Genomic DNA, 12,888 nt, shown 5'->3' with positions numbered 1-12,888 from the left:
CTTTAACAATGTACACTTATTTTGCTCTCTGATGATGGTGGTTGTTATTATGGTAGCATCAAAAGGATCAAATCCAAGATCAGTACAATGCCACTGTACAAGCCCATAATAGGAATAGTCCCTGCCCTGAAGAGCTTACAGTCTAAACGTACAAGACAGTGAGACAAGGAAATGTAACTATTCTTATCCCCACTTTGCAGAGGGAACTGAAGCACAGATGGATTAAATGATTTGCTCATAAACACGTAAAATGTTTGTGGCAGCAATTGAACCCAGTTATCTTGAGTTCCCATCCAGAGCCTTGACACTATTTCAAGGCAGTACCTATGTTTGTTTCTGCAGACAAGGGTGGAAAAAGCAGAATGATAAAGATAAGACACCTGATTCTCCACTGCCTTGCACCAGCTGTCATTGTCCACATTAGGTCAGCAAGGCTACCATTCTGATCTGGTAGTACTTATACCTCCTTTGCATAGTTGTCAATGGCTACAAAAGGTGCTAGGCAGTGGAGCCTTATATCCAGGATGTAAGACATTAGAATGATATTAGAGGGACAGTCTCAAAACTATGTCTGTGACAGTTTTGTGTCTACTTTTTTAAGATGCTGGACTTTCGTGCATTTTTCTTGGTTATCTTAGGAGGAATAATTCTTAAAGAACTGTCATGGCAGAAAACGGGTATTTGCCATTCGTTTGGGTCTGTGTGAAAGGTCACCTAAATTCTCCCCCTGGGAGAAGGTGAGAGAAAGACAAAACCACATGTGACAGTTATTAGTCACGTCACTTAATGCACTAGCACATTATACTGAGATATTACAGTAGTAAGGACAGTATAAGAACCTATATAGAATAGAGTAGAATCTAAAATATAGGCAGTATATTTGCCAAGAATTTTCAGAGCAAGAGATTATCATGCATTGTAGAAGGAGGAAAACTTGTTTTTGATTTTGTAAACTGTTATATGTATGAAAAGAAACAGCACAAATGAAACCCAGTTAATTCTTCGCTATTATAAACTTTAGATTGCATTTGATTATTGTCTTTGCCTGAAATTTTTTTTCTAGTGGGTTTAGTGTTTACTTAAAATTCATTTTAAAATGCAATTTGATTAGTAGATACCAGGTTACTCTGTGTGTGTGTGTGTGTGTGTGTGAGAGAGAGAGAGAGAGAGAGAGAGAGAGACACTATTCAGTGAAAAGCTGACAGGCTGTGTATTTATATCAGGTGTTGAAACTAATATGAACTTGACAAGCAGGGAAGATCCCGCCACATCAGAAATTGGATCAGAAACCCAAGATAAAAATGCAAACAACCATGAAACTCAATCGTCTAATCCACTGTCCAGTTCCGTAACTGCTGAAAATGGAAATTCAGTCTCAAATGGTAAGCGGTTTTTAATCTAAAAACATTCTAACATAAAATTGCTTAAGTGGTTTTCTGAATGAGTTTTTTAAGATATAGTCAAACTCTAGAATGTTTTGAATTGCAAAATATCAATCAAAAACTGGCTTAACTTTGTATTTATGAGTTAGTAAGCCTGTCTCCAATAATAACTGAGTGTGAATGACATAGAATTGCCTTTGTCGAGGAATTTATAGTTAGCTCACTGGCTCATATAAGTGGCCTGGGCAACTGAGAATTGAGATTTCTGATCTTCTAATCAATGTAAAGTGGATTGAAAATGGAAAACATACTCTTCTCTTGGTACAGGTTTTCCTGCTAATGAAAGCTGAGTAATGTGTGGTTGTAAGTGGCACTGAAGAAACAATACAAATTTACAAGCACCTAGGCAGTGATGGCCAGGTCCTCCAAGGCACTAATTTCCCCAAAACCCATTGATTTTAATCTATTTAGGACTTGTCTACACACAAAAGTTGTACCTGACAGTTAAATCAGTACAACCCCCTTAGTGTGGACACAATTATATCAGTATAAAGATGCTTATACCAGTGTAGCCCATTCCCATATGGAAAGGGGAACATACTATACCACTGTAAGGCACATCTATGCCGGTATAACTGTATCCACACTGGAAGTTGTATCAGTATAAATATTTCCTGATATAAATATATCACACCCTGCGCCAAAATAGTTATACTGGTACAAAATCTATGTGTGGACTGGGCTTTTAGATTCTTATCTATCTAGGGGTTTAGTAGTATTTTCTAATGTCCTGAAGGGATTGCTTACTATTGACAGTTAAGAAATGAAGTCAAATTTTATATATTAAATTTACATGTCTGAATAGTTTATAAAGGGTTAATAAATGATTAAGAGTTTCTCTCATAAATAGCTAATCAGTTGTTACAGAATCTAACAGGTCAAGAGTTTGCTTGTAGCCATTTATAATTTCTATTGATGGGCTATAACCATCAATAACCCATACTACTCACATTGGTAACATACTTATAACATCTATGAATAATTTATCAACCCTTTTAAAATTATTAATAAATAGAACTTTAATATACAGTGTGACCAGAAAGTGTAATGATTAGAGAGGATTGGGAATTTTCCAACCGTTTTGTTCGTTCAAAAATGCTGATTTGCTGAAACTGAAAATTTTTGCAGAAACAGATCAGTTTTGACAGAATGTTAATCAGGAGAGATGTGGAAGCTCTAAGCTCTAGAGCAGGGACATGAGCATGGGTCTCCCACGTCCTATGTGAGTACCCTAACCCCTAATCCACAGAGTCCATCTCTAGCATACTGGTCCAATGAATACATGATTATATATACAAGATGGAACAGCTCCAACAGGAGAGAATGAGAGAGAGACCCATCCCACCAGAGAATAGCCCGTGGCTTATGACACTTACCTGGGAGGTGGGATACACATATTTCAATCTCTGCTCTGAATCAGTGATGAGTGCCCAAGTTATTGGCTATTACAGGGTGCGATGGGTGGGCCTCTCTTTCTGATTTTTCATGAAAAAAATGGAAAGGTCTCAGTTTTGTTCCATACTGGAATGAAACCAAATTCCAAAACCTTATTTTTTTTTACAAAACAGAATTCTTGTTTTCCAGCCAGCCCTAGTAATGATGGTTACATCAGTTAACAAATGGGAAAATCCTCTGGAGCACTTCAGAAGAAGGATTAAAGGAATCCATGATTCCAAAGATGATCTATTTTTTTTTTTTTTAAAGTAAAAAAGTCCTTCAGTTATGACAGCTTAGCTTCTTAAATGTTTTAAAGTCTGTCTTTTCTTGGGCATCTTTAGAGAATGATGACATTTGAGAACATGCCCATAAGATTTATCCCATTTTAAAGTATGGACTTACTCTTTTCTTTTACTGCTCATCAAACCCTGCTAACTTTGTGGAATTTTTGGCATGAAATGCATGATTAAATATATGATATTTAGATGATAAAACTACCAAGTACTGAGATGTACCAGCAGTCTGATTTCCATAGTTAGAAGTAGAAATCCAGATTAATACATTACTCATTTAAGCAAATACTGAAGCAATTTCTTAAATAAAATCTTGTCCTTTGCTGTCATGAAGAGTGAAGTGACCGTACCACTCCTCTGAAGCATGTAGTATAATAAACGAAATTTAAAGTTATTATACTCAAAAGAACAATCATTTTGCAAGACTTTAATCTTACTTCTGAAAGAATCTGATGAATTCTTTAGAAAACCATTACTAAGCAGCTAAAAAGTTGACTGGCACAACCTTCTAACAGACGAATGCTGTATCACATTCAGAAGCTAAGTTGAATTAGTATGGAATTTTAATGGAAGTTTTTCATTTTTATATATTGTAATCCTCTTCCTCCTTAGTTTGTTTTCCTTCAGTGTTTGCAGTAACAGCATGGAAAAGCAGAGTGCCACAACAGAACTGTGACATTTCCTAAAGCATTAACCCTCCAGACCTACCATAGTTCTTAGTTTAACAGGAAGAACCACATAAGTGTTTCTAAAACACACAGACAATAAGCAGAAATTCCATCTAGAACTTTATGGCTACAGCTGAAAAGTGCCAGATCCTAACAATAAAAAAGCAGAGTTCATGGAAGAAAGCGCTCAAGTACTGAAGAGTGGGCTAATATATCCAGGATCTTGATAGACTCCAGTGTATGGACTTGATAGACTCTCAGTGCATGGAAATTTACTGTTCATCCCTTCCAAATATTAATTAAAATGTGGTAGAAGAGAGCTGGGAATAACAAATTAAGAAAAATGATTAACTATAACCACTATGAAATAAACTGACTATACTGGATGGGGACATACAGGTCTTTTTGTGAATTTGAGAGACAAATACCCAAACTATGTTGCAGTCTGCCCCACCACTGTCCCTAGGAAGAGGCCGCTCTGTCTTTGCTGCAGAGCTAACTTGAGTTATAACACAAGTGTCGCCCCTAATTCAAGTCCTAGCCACACACAAAACACATTAACTCAAGTGTAGTGGTGGTGTTAATTCAAGTTGGCTGGCTCATCAGGCAGTGTAGGCTAGCATTCAAATTAGCACAATTCATCAGCTGCTGACACAACCACTCTGTGCTGCTATCGCAGGTTGAAGTGTTATTTTGCAGTGTGGCCACTCTTGAGGTAGGCTAGCTTGAGAGAAGTTAACTCAAGTGTAGATAACTCGAGTTAACTCTGCAGTGAAGACATAGCCTAAGCTAAACAATAGCTTGTCATTTCAAGTATTAATTTCCAACCAGGATTCAGTGGCAGCTCCAACGGTTGCTTATTTAGGCCTGCTCTATACTTAAAGGATTTGCCAACATAGCTGTGTGATTAGGAGTGTGAAAAAACCCACATCTCTAACCGACATAACTATGCTAGCAAAAGCCCTACTGTAAATTCAGTTATATCAGCTAAGATGTCTTTTTGCCAGCATAGCTTATTTTATTCAGGGAACTGGTAAAAGCTATAACAGCAAAAGCACTCTCTTGCTGCTGTAAGCTGCATCTCTACTGGGGGGTTTACCAGTATTGCTATAAGAAAAAAACCCTTTCCAGTGGAGTCAAGGCCTTAGAATCAATGCCATGTGACAGGGGGTCTCTACCTTTTTTTGAATCACACTCTCCCGTAAGCTTTTTTTTTTTAACTTGGAACACCCTCCCCAAAATGAGACTTCCCAATGTAATCTAGATGAACCGGGGCATTAATACATTGATTCCAATAAAGGGGATTCTACTTTAAATAAATCACTCCTTTGATCCTGCTGTCTAACTGTGAACAGGCTAGGAAACCTTTAAAAGCACATACTTTAATATCCCACAATGTTTTCAGGGAAGTATTTCTCAATTTCATCATTGAAGAGTGCTAATGAGCATTGCAACCGTGCATACCAGCTCGTAACACGACTCGCTGAAATTTGGCCGAGGCACTCCTCCATCAAGAAGGAAAGGTGACTGGGCCAAATTTGAATCAGTGGCATTGTGACCTCGTGAGTGCGTGAGAAGGCTCGCTGCACTGCCCTAGAAAGTTTTGTGACCCCCGCTTTCCCCTGGTTGAGAAACCCTGGCATAGAAGAAGGCTGTGTTGAGAGATAAAAGAGAGCTATACTAACCAGAAAACTAGGGCAAGAAAGTCTCAGGAAATATAGGTGACAACCTGTATAGGTTATACTTCTGGGTTTCATATTTTTGAATTTAGTGCCTGTCAAAGTGTTTGGAAGGAAACAAAGCTGGATGCTTTTGTTAAACTGGTGTTAATTTGGGTTAAACCAGAAGCTCCTCAATAAAACCCAACCCAGAGACCATGATTTGTGCTCAAACCTGATTCTCTGATTTAAGCAACTTTTGTTCTAATGGTTGTGCACCTGCTAAACTGATATTTCCAACTTTGTGATGAATTAAGCAAAGGTCTTATTCAGTGCACAGCTGTGGTGTCCTAATATTTACCCAAGTTTATGTAAAGGAAACCTTTCAGAATGTAATCTACAACTCCATTTATCTTTCCAAACTCCACCAGCTCTCTGCTTTCCATGTCCATGCTGACGTACTACTTTGAACTTCAGTGTACATGGAAACTCTGCTTATTTGATAAGACATCTTATCTAAGTACCTTACATAGAAATAAACAGATGAATCACTGATGCCTGGGACTTAGATCAAGGCTATCCTTTAAGAGTGTCCTAATGTGGAAGGATATACTACAATATTATTTTTTAAAAAAAAACAGTAGTGGCTAAGAAAATATTTTTAGTTTATTTTGATGATGTTCTTCAATCACACCAGTATTTCACATTAGTTCTTACAGTGCCCACTCAAAATAGCATTATACATTAAAAGAATGTGGATGATTCTTTAATCATATGGACTGAGATAAATCAGGAATAACTCCCCTTAAATCACTGAAGAGGCATCAGTATAGAACTGGTGTGATGACAATATAGAGTGTAGAATATTAGCTAATTTTTTTAAAAATTCTGATAATTTATCAATTATCTCTGTTTCACAAAAATTAATATCCACATACAAAACAGTTGTTTTTCATCTGTTTAAAAAAATCACCTCTGATGATTGGACAAGTAGAAGTTTGCAAGACAGCACGGTTCCCGGGCCATTTATACAAGCAAAACACTCAATGCATTACAAGTTCTCATTTTAGTTTATGCTTTATTACATTTTGGACCTCTGATTATTTCTCTAAAGATTTCATGCATTTTATGTACAATACACAACAATTTGCAAAGAGTGCAGTGTACAAACATCATTTAGAGCTTGATTCTGAAGGAAAGGATGTTCTTATGGTGAAGACACTGGATCGGGGCTCAGGAGATCAAGGTGCTAAGCCCAGCTCTTCCACAGACTTCCTACATGAGCTTGGGAAATGCATTTAGAGCCAGGTCTTGGCCCTCTGCTCTGTCCCCTTTGCACTGTTCCAGTGGCACAAAGGGGGTGGAAAATTGTTCTACAAGGGAACCAGGGATTCCTCTGACATAGGGAGAATCCCTGGTTGGTGTAAGCTTTTCCAGCATCATTGTTCTCTCTGTAAAGTGGCACATACACCAACAGTAGCTGATAAGTAATAACAATAATTTATCTCTTGGAAAATTTCAGTAACCCTGGGTATAGTAATATGTCATCATATTTATGTCTTTTATACTCATCTAGTAAAAAATGTCAAGCGTTTTCAATCTCTGGCTGAAAGTCTGGCACTATATAAATGTCAGGCTATAAGTTAGTATTATTCTGCTTTAGGTTTACCAGAGGAAAATGAATATTCAAGACTGTCAGCCAGCACTACAGCGAGCTCATCAAATCAAAGGCACAGGGAGAGCCACACTAGTCAGGTAAATATTTTACAGATGGTCTAATATACTGAAATGAATAAGAATGCTCACAGAGACTGCATACTGAAAGCATTCCCTATTCACATGTTTGTGTTGGCTTTGAAAAATACAGGTTTCCCTTAAATTATTCTCTTTATGTTAAGCCAAATATAATTATGAGTGTACTTTTCAAGTTTTTTCATTGTGGAGATGATCTTCCTAGAGGTTTCTAATGCCACAATTCAAAGTTTATATCACTTTACATTGCTGGTTTGTGAGGGCATAATTTTCAGAAAGGCAATCTGACTCAGCAACCTGGGGGAAAGAGGACACTGATCTCTCCCAAAATATTCACAGTCGCACCAGAAAGACCTGAATAATAATCAGCTTCATAAGAAGAAATGAATAATTATATAGTCTCTTCATGCAAAAGTATTGAAGTCACTGAAAATATCATTAGGTACAAAAGGAATATAAATATTGCACTTTAATTACTTTGAAATTTGTGTTTAATTAATGGAACTTAATATAAAGTATTACCAACATAAAATTAGCTCTAAAGTACATTAAGTAAAACAAATGTGGGGGAGGAATGGAGAACATGGAGTAATGTATTTTCTTCATTCTTTTCTTCAGTATTTTATACAAAACCTGAAACACTTTGCATTCCAGTTATTCAATTCTGTTCGGGCATTAGGCCTTCCAGCCATTATTTTTACTTTATTTAACAGATATAATTAGTATTTTCCATTTGTAATCCTCATATGTTTCATCCTGTCTTTAAAAAAAAAATAGAATTGTGAGCCATGTTTTATTTGAGACTAAAAATCTTGCTGTAACTGCCAAATGAAGTCCAAGGGGAAAATATATTAGAGGAATTTCCTCATTAGTAAGGTCTAATTACTTGCAATTTTCAAAATGTTGTACTAGAAGATAAGGGATGTGCTTTGTCGAAATGTATACGATTTTTATTTTGTTTGTTTGTTTGTTTGTTATTTTTGGCAATCCAAAACAACAAAGGTGAAATCCAGGCCCTGTAGCCAATGGGAGTTTTGTCAGTGAGTTCAATGGGCCCAGCATGGGTGGCAGGTGGAGCCCTCCTTAGGGGAGGCTAGCCCCCGGCTCTGCCTCTTCCCTCTCCCCCCGCCCCCAGCTGGACCCCCGAGACCACCTGCCCCTCCCCTGCAGCTGAGGCCACGAATCCCCACCTGCCCGAAGGAGCCTCGCATTGGCCCGAAGGCCCTAGCACCCTCCCCCCACCCTGCCCTGGGCCAGAAGAGTTTTGGGCCAGCCGAAGCCCCGAGCCTCCCCTCCACCTCTGCCGACCCGGAGGTGCCCTGGGCCAGCTGCAGCTGTGCTGCACCTGCCCTCCCCAGACCCCAAGCCACTGCGGGGAAAAGCCTCTCAGCAGGCTGCCTTTGGGGGCTACACAGCTCCTCCCGCAACACCTGACTGGGACCTTTCCCTCCCCGACGGGCTGCTCAGCACCTTCTTCCTCTGACAGCACTTTCTTTCTACCCTCCCCCTTCCACACTTCAGATGCTCCTCAAACTCACGCCATCACAAACTCAGCCAAGGTCTCTGGCTTTAGCAGCACCTCTTGAGAGCCGCAGCTTCTCAGGCCCACAGATCTTTTGCACTTCCTGTAAATAAAAACACTAAAAATCAAGGAACTCACCAGTTAAAGCAATGTTTACATCCACACCAGAGACAGATGTCTTGCCACCCAAATATCATAAACTTGAACATACTCACAGAAGTCTTGTCTCCAAAATAAATTTCATTTCATGTTCTCAAAACTCATACCTACAAGTGCAATCTTAAATACAACTTCAGTAAGAGGAAGATAGCTTACCTCTACCACAGAAAGTGGGCTTTCATTTTATGCTTTTCCAATACAATCTGCTCTAATGAATGCACGCATCCCAAAATGTCGCTAGTTTTGCTACCAAGAAAAGAACACCTGAAAGAAATCTGTGTTCATTTTTTTCAGCAGAGAGATGTGAAAATCCACAGAGTGAAAAGCATTCCTCATTATGAGTATGCTATGAAATGTATTTGACAATGATTTGTTTTAACTATAATTGGTATTTCTTAGCACACTGGTGGTGACACTAGCAATATGAGAGCCTAGGGTAAGTCATTTTACCATGCTTCACTTCATTAGCCTCACTTTATCACTTAGCAGCAATTCTTTTACAGACATGTAATCAGACAAAGATTGTTGCACAGATCTGTAAAGATCCTAATTGCTATATAGGAAGAGGCATACATAGGACTGAAATGGAGTCTTTGGATGCCTTGGAAGATGCTCTGTCACTTTAGCTAAAGGAAACTGGTTCATTAGCCTGTGAGGTCTTTTTATACTTATGCTTTTTTTTTATATCTTACAGAGAATTGCTTATAGAGGCGAGAAGAGTTAATTTCACTTATGTCACACAATCTCATGACTCTGATATATCACAGATGAAGTTATGGTAATGTGGCTCATGGTACATTCTACTCTCAATGCAACAAAAACACACATATACACACATTAAAGAGCAAATGTCAAGTCCATTTACAGGAGCATAACATGTATAGCACCCGTGACTTTTAATTTTAAACAATAATGAAGTTTTCATATAATTCAGAATTAGCACCAAATAGCCCATAGAATTAAAATCAGTTACTCAGATGATTATCCCTAGTGCTGGTTGACAATTTTTGACAAAAACTGTTTTAATTGAACAATAGGGTTTTGACAATTTCATTTTCATCCAAATATTTTGGATTTTGTCAAAAATTTAAAATGAAAAATGTTGACAGGCCGTTTCACATTTAAGAATTGTCAGAAAAATCCCACTCTCTCTCTCTCTCTCACTGGAAAAGAGGGAGAACATTTAAAAATAGGAGCGGAATTTTTCCCACCAAAAGAAAATGAATTTCAAAGTGAAATTTTGTTTCAAAATGTTTTATCAAAAAATAAATTTTCTTCAAAAGAAATGAAAAATCTTTCTTTAAAAAAAACCTCACAAAACATACTTACCTTTTTTCAGCCAGCACTAGTTAACCCTTTACTGCCCTTTTACAGTTCTGTGACTGCATGGTCATAAGTTTCCAGGTTCAGTAGAATATATACATAGCAAGTGGATGCTCGATAAAAACAAATGGCTCATAACTTTGCACTGGGTGTGGTGCTGTAGCATTAATCTCATCCTTCTTGCATCCCTAAACAATATGGCGGGCTGGATTGGGTGTCATAGATCTGAGGATCAGTGATCCAAAGGAGAGGCCAGTAACAGACTGGTGAGAAAGTGTTCCACGTGGGCGAATCTACTCAGATACTACATCTTTTTAAAACATATGTGTTAATGCACAAGCATAAGGATTTTTTCCCTAATTGGGGATTCCAGATTCCATTTATTCTAAGCTTTTATTTAATAGAAAAGCTTTCTAGCCCATTCTGTTGCAAAGATAAGCCTTCAAAATGTAAACTAAAGCTGGGCAGTAAAGCTACTCTTGAAGGAACTGATTTTTTCATTATATCCAAGTCTGTCATTCCAACAAAAGTTTTCCTGTGCTCAGGCTCTTCAGAAGGCAGGACCAGATCTGTCAGTCACAGAAGGGAGATCTGCCTCTCCCTTCTAGGTAAAACCCTAATTTCCTTCTGGGAAAAACCCTAATTTGTTCTGTCTCTTGGCAGCTTCAACATGCAATCACCAGACTCTGCTGTTCTGAGACAGAGCATTGGAATCTCTTCCTTTCTCAGACTTAACTTAAAATTTCTTTATCTTAACCTATTCTTCTTTTCAAGTGTATTCTTGGTAGACCACTGGGCCTTTCAGTGGTGCTTGGCTGCACAGTATACAACTCCCATCCTACTCTAGACACCTAGGTAAGGGGCACAAAAGCTCTTCAAAATGGAGCAGAAAGCCAAAAGATGCCTCCTCTTCTCAGTTACCTTACAGCCTTTTTTAAATAGGAAATGTTGCTGCCTCTGCAATAACATAATATGGAGGACCAGCCCTGCACAGAGCAGCAACATGAGCAGGGGAGTGCAAAGGTGAGATTTATGCATTCTTTTCAGTTTAGTCACATTCCAGGAACTGGTCCCAAAGCATAGTTATTTAAATGTTAACATTATTAAGCAAAGGGAATCTAAGAAACAAACACTCAGAGTGGGAAAGCTTCAACAGGAGATCCCCCCATAGGATCTTGGCTGGGCTTTTGGATATAAGGAGTCCACTGCTACCTCCTGTCTGTGAATGGTGCCTAAGTTCCCCTGTGAATCTAGCTCAAAAAACCAAAATATTTAGTTTTGATAATGTCAAAATGGTTCATTTTAACATTTCCGAATGTTTTTCATTTCATTCAAAACAATTAGCCAAAATCGACATGAATTCACAAAATGTTTCAGTCAACCTGGATCTGCATTTTTCTGCAAAAAAAAAAAAAAAAAAGTTCCATCCGAAAAGTTTTGCCAAGTACTACCAGGCACTCTGCATTAAAATGAAAGTGGGCTGGCCTTTCTGATTTTTTCCCCTAGATAATTGTGAATTGTTTGTCTGTATTTTTGACACAGTTGTTATTACCATTTTCTACCCTGGTCTGTGGCTTGGGAGATGAAGAGAAAGAGCATGGTGGAGAGGAAAGAACAGGCTGGCTAAAAGTTTCCATGTCCTTATGTGGGCATCAAAAAGCAGCATGGACAGTCTGTAAAGTAGATGAGGGGGACAACTTGGAGATAAAGAACAGATGGAAAGTGATGGGCAGGGCAAAAGAAATGGGGAAATAATTGTGGGGATAAGCTGGGAACCAAACAAAGGATGATTCAAACAAGGTGGCTTGTAGCAAGGACAAACAGACTGAGAAGGAAGGCAAAGAAGAGATGTGGGGATATGGATAAGAAGATTAGGAAAGAAGAAAAGGCGGAAGAGAGACAGAGCAAGAATAATAAAAAAGAGATCAGGGAGAGAAAACAAAGGGGAGTTTAAAATGACAGAAAAGGGAAACGATATAGGGATAAATGAGAAAATAAGGAGACTGAAGGACAGAGAGAGACAAAGAAATGGAATCAGCAAGATGTTTCACATAATTCTGTGGTGAGTAAATTATTTTATGTATTCTTGCCTTTGTATTTTTGGTATATATCCCTGGAAGACAAATGGGATATAAAAGAATTTTATAATGTACCTAATATGCATATATTTATAGTATGACTTACTATGCAAATTAGATCTCAACCCAGTTGTTACCCAGGGTTATCTGAACCCAAAGCTATGGTAACTAGTCCCTGTTTTCCAGGCGGTGTCAGGAAATAAATCAGTGGGGGACACAGCACCTCTGTCTGATAAATGATTGCTTCCACCCCCAAATCCTTTTTTATTGAGTCTAAAGCACACATCAAAACCTAGCAATAGTCTAGAATCACCCCAGGTAGATATAGGTACCCAAGGTCTGAGGTGGTATCTAGTGATTCAGCAGCACGGTTCAGTGGCCAGCCTTTCTCCTAGCCACTGGGGAGTTAGGTGTCAGTCTCCTAGCTCATAGAAATCCTTTCGAACTTCTCCCAAGCTTCTTCAAATTGCACATACTCTCTAAACTCTTTTATAGGTACCTCAAAACAAAGCACTCATAGTAACTTTTAATAGTTACTATTAAAATAGTAGTTACT

General features: G+C 38.3%; 1 protein-coding gene across 1 annotated transcript in view; it reads left to right on the top strand.

Moving 5' to 3' along the window:
* MYO16 (myosin XVI) overlaps window positions 1-12,888 on the top strand; it is a 468,353-nt gene that overhangs the window by 437,577 nt on the left and 17,888 nt on the right. Inside the window, exons 32-33 of the mRNA XM_065418712.1 lie at window positions 1,224-1,382; window positions 7,162-7,253. Of these exons, the coding sequence (XP_065274784.1) occupies window positions 1,224-1,382; window positions 7,162-7,253 (251 nt within the window). The remainder of the gene's footprint in view (window positions 1-1,223; window positions 1,383-7,161; window positions 7,254-12,888) is intronic.

The sequence above is a fragment of the Emys orbicularis genome, chromosome 1 (assembly GCF_028017835.1).
Source record: "Emys orbicularis isolate rEmyOrb1 chromosome 1, rEmyOrb1.hap1, whole genome shotgun sequence".
Classification (NCBI taxonomy): Eukaryota; Metazoa; Chordata; order Testudines; family Emydidae; genus Emys; species Emys orbicularis.
This window is presented reverse-complemented; position numbering and strand designations above follow the sequence as displayed.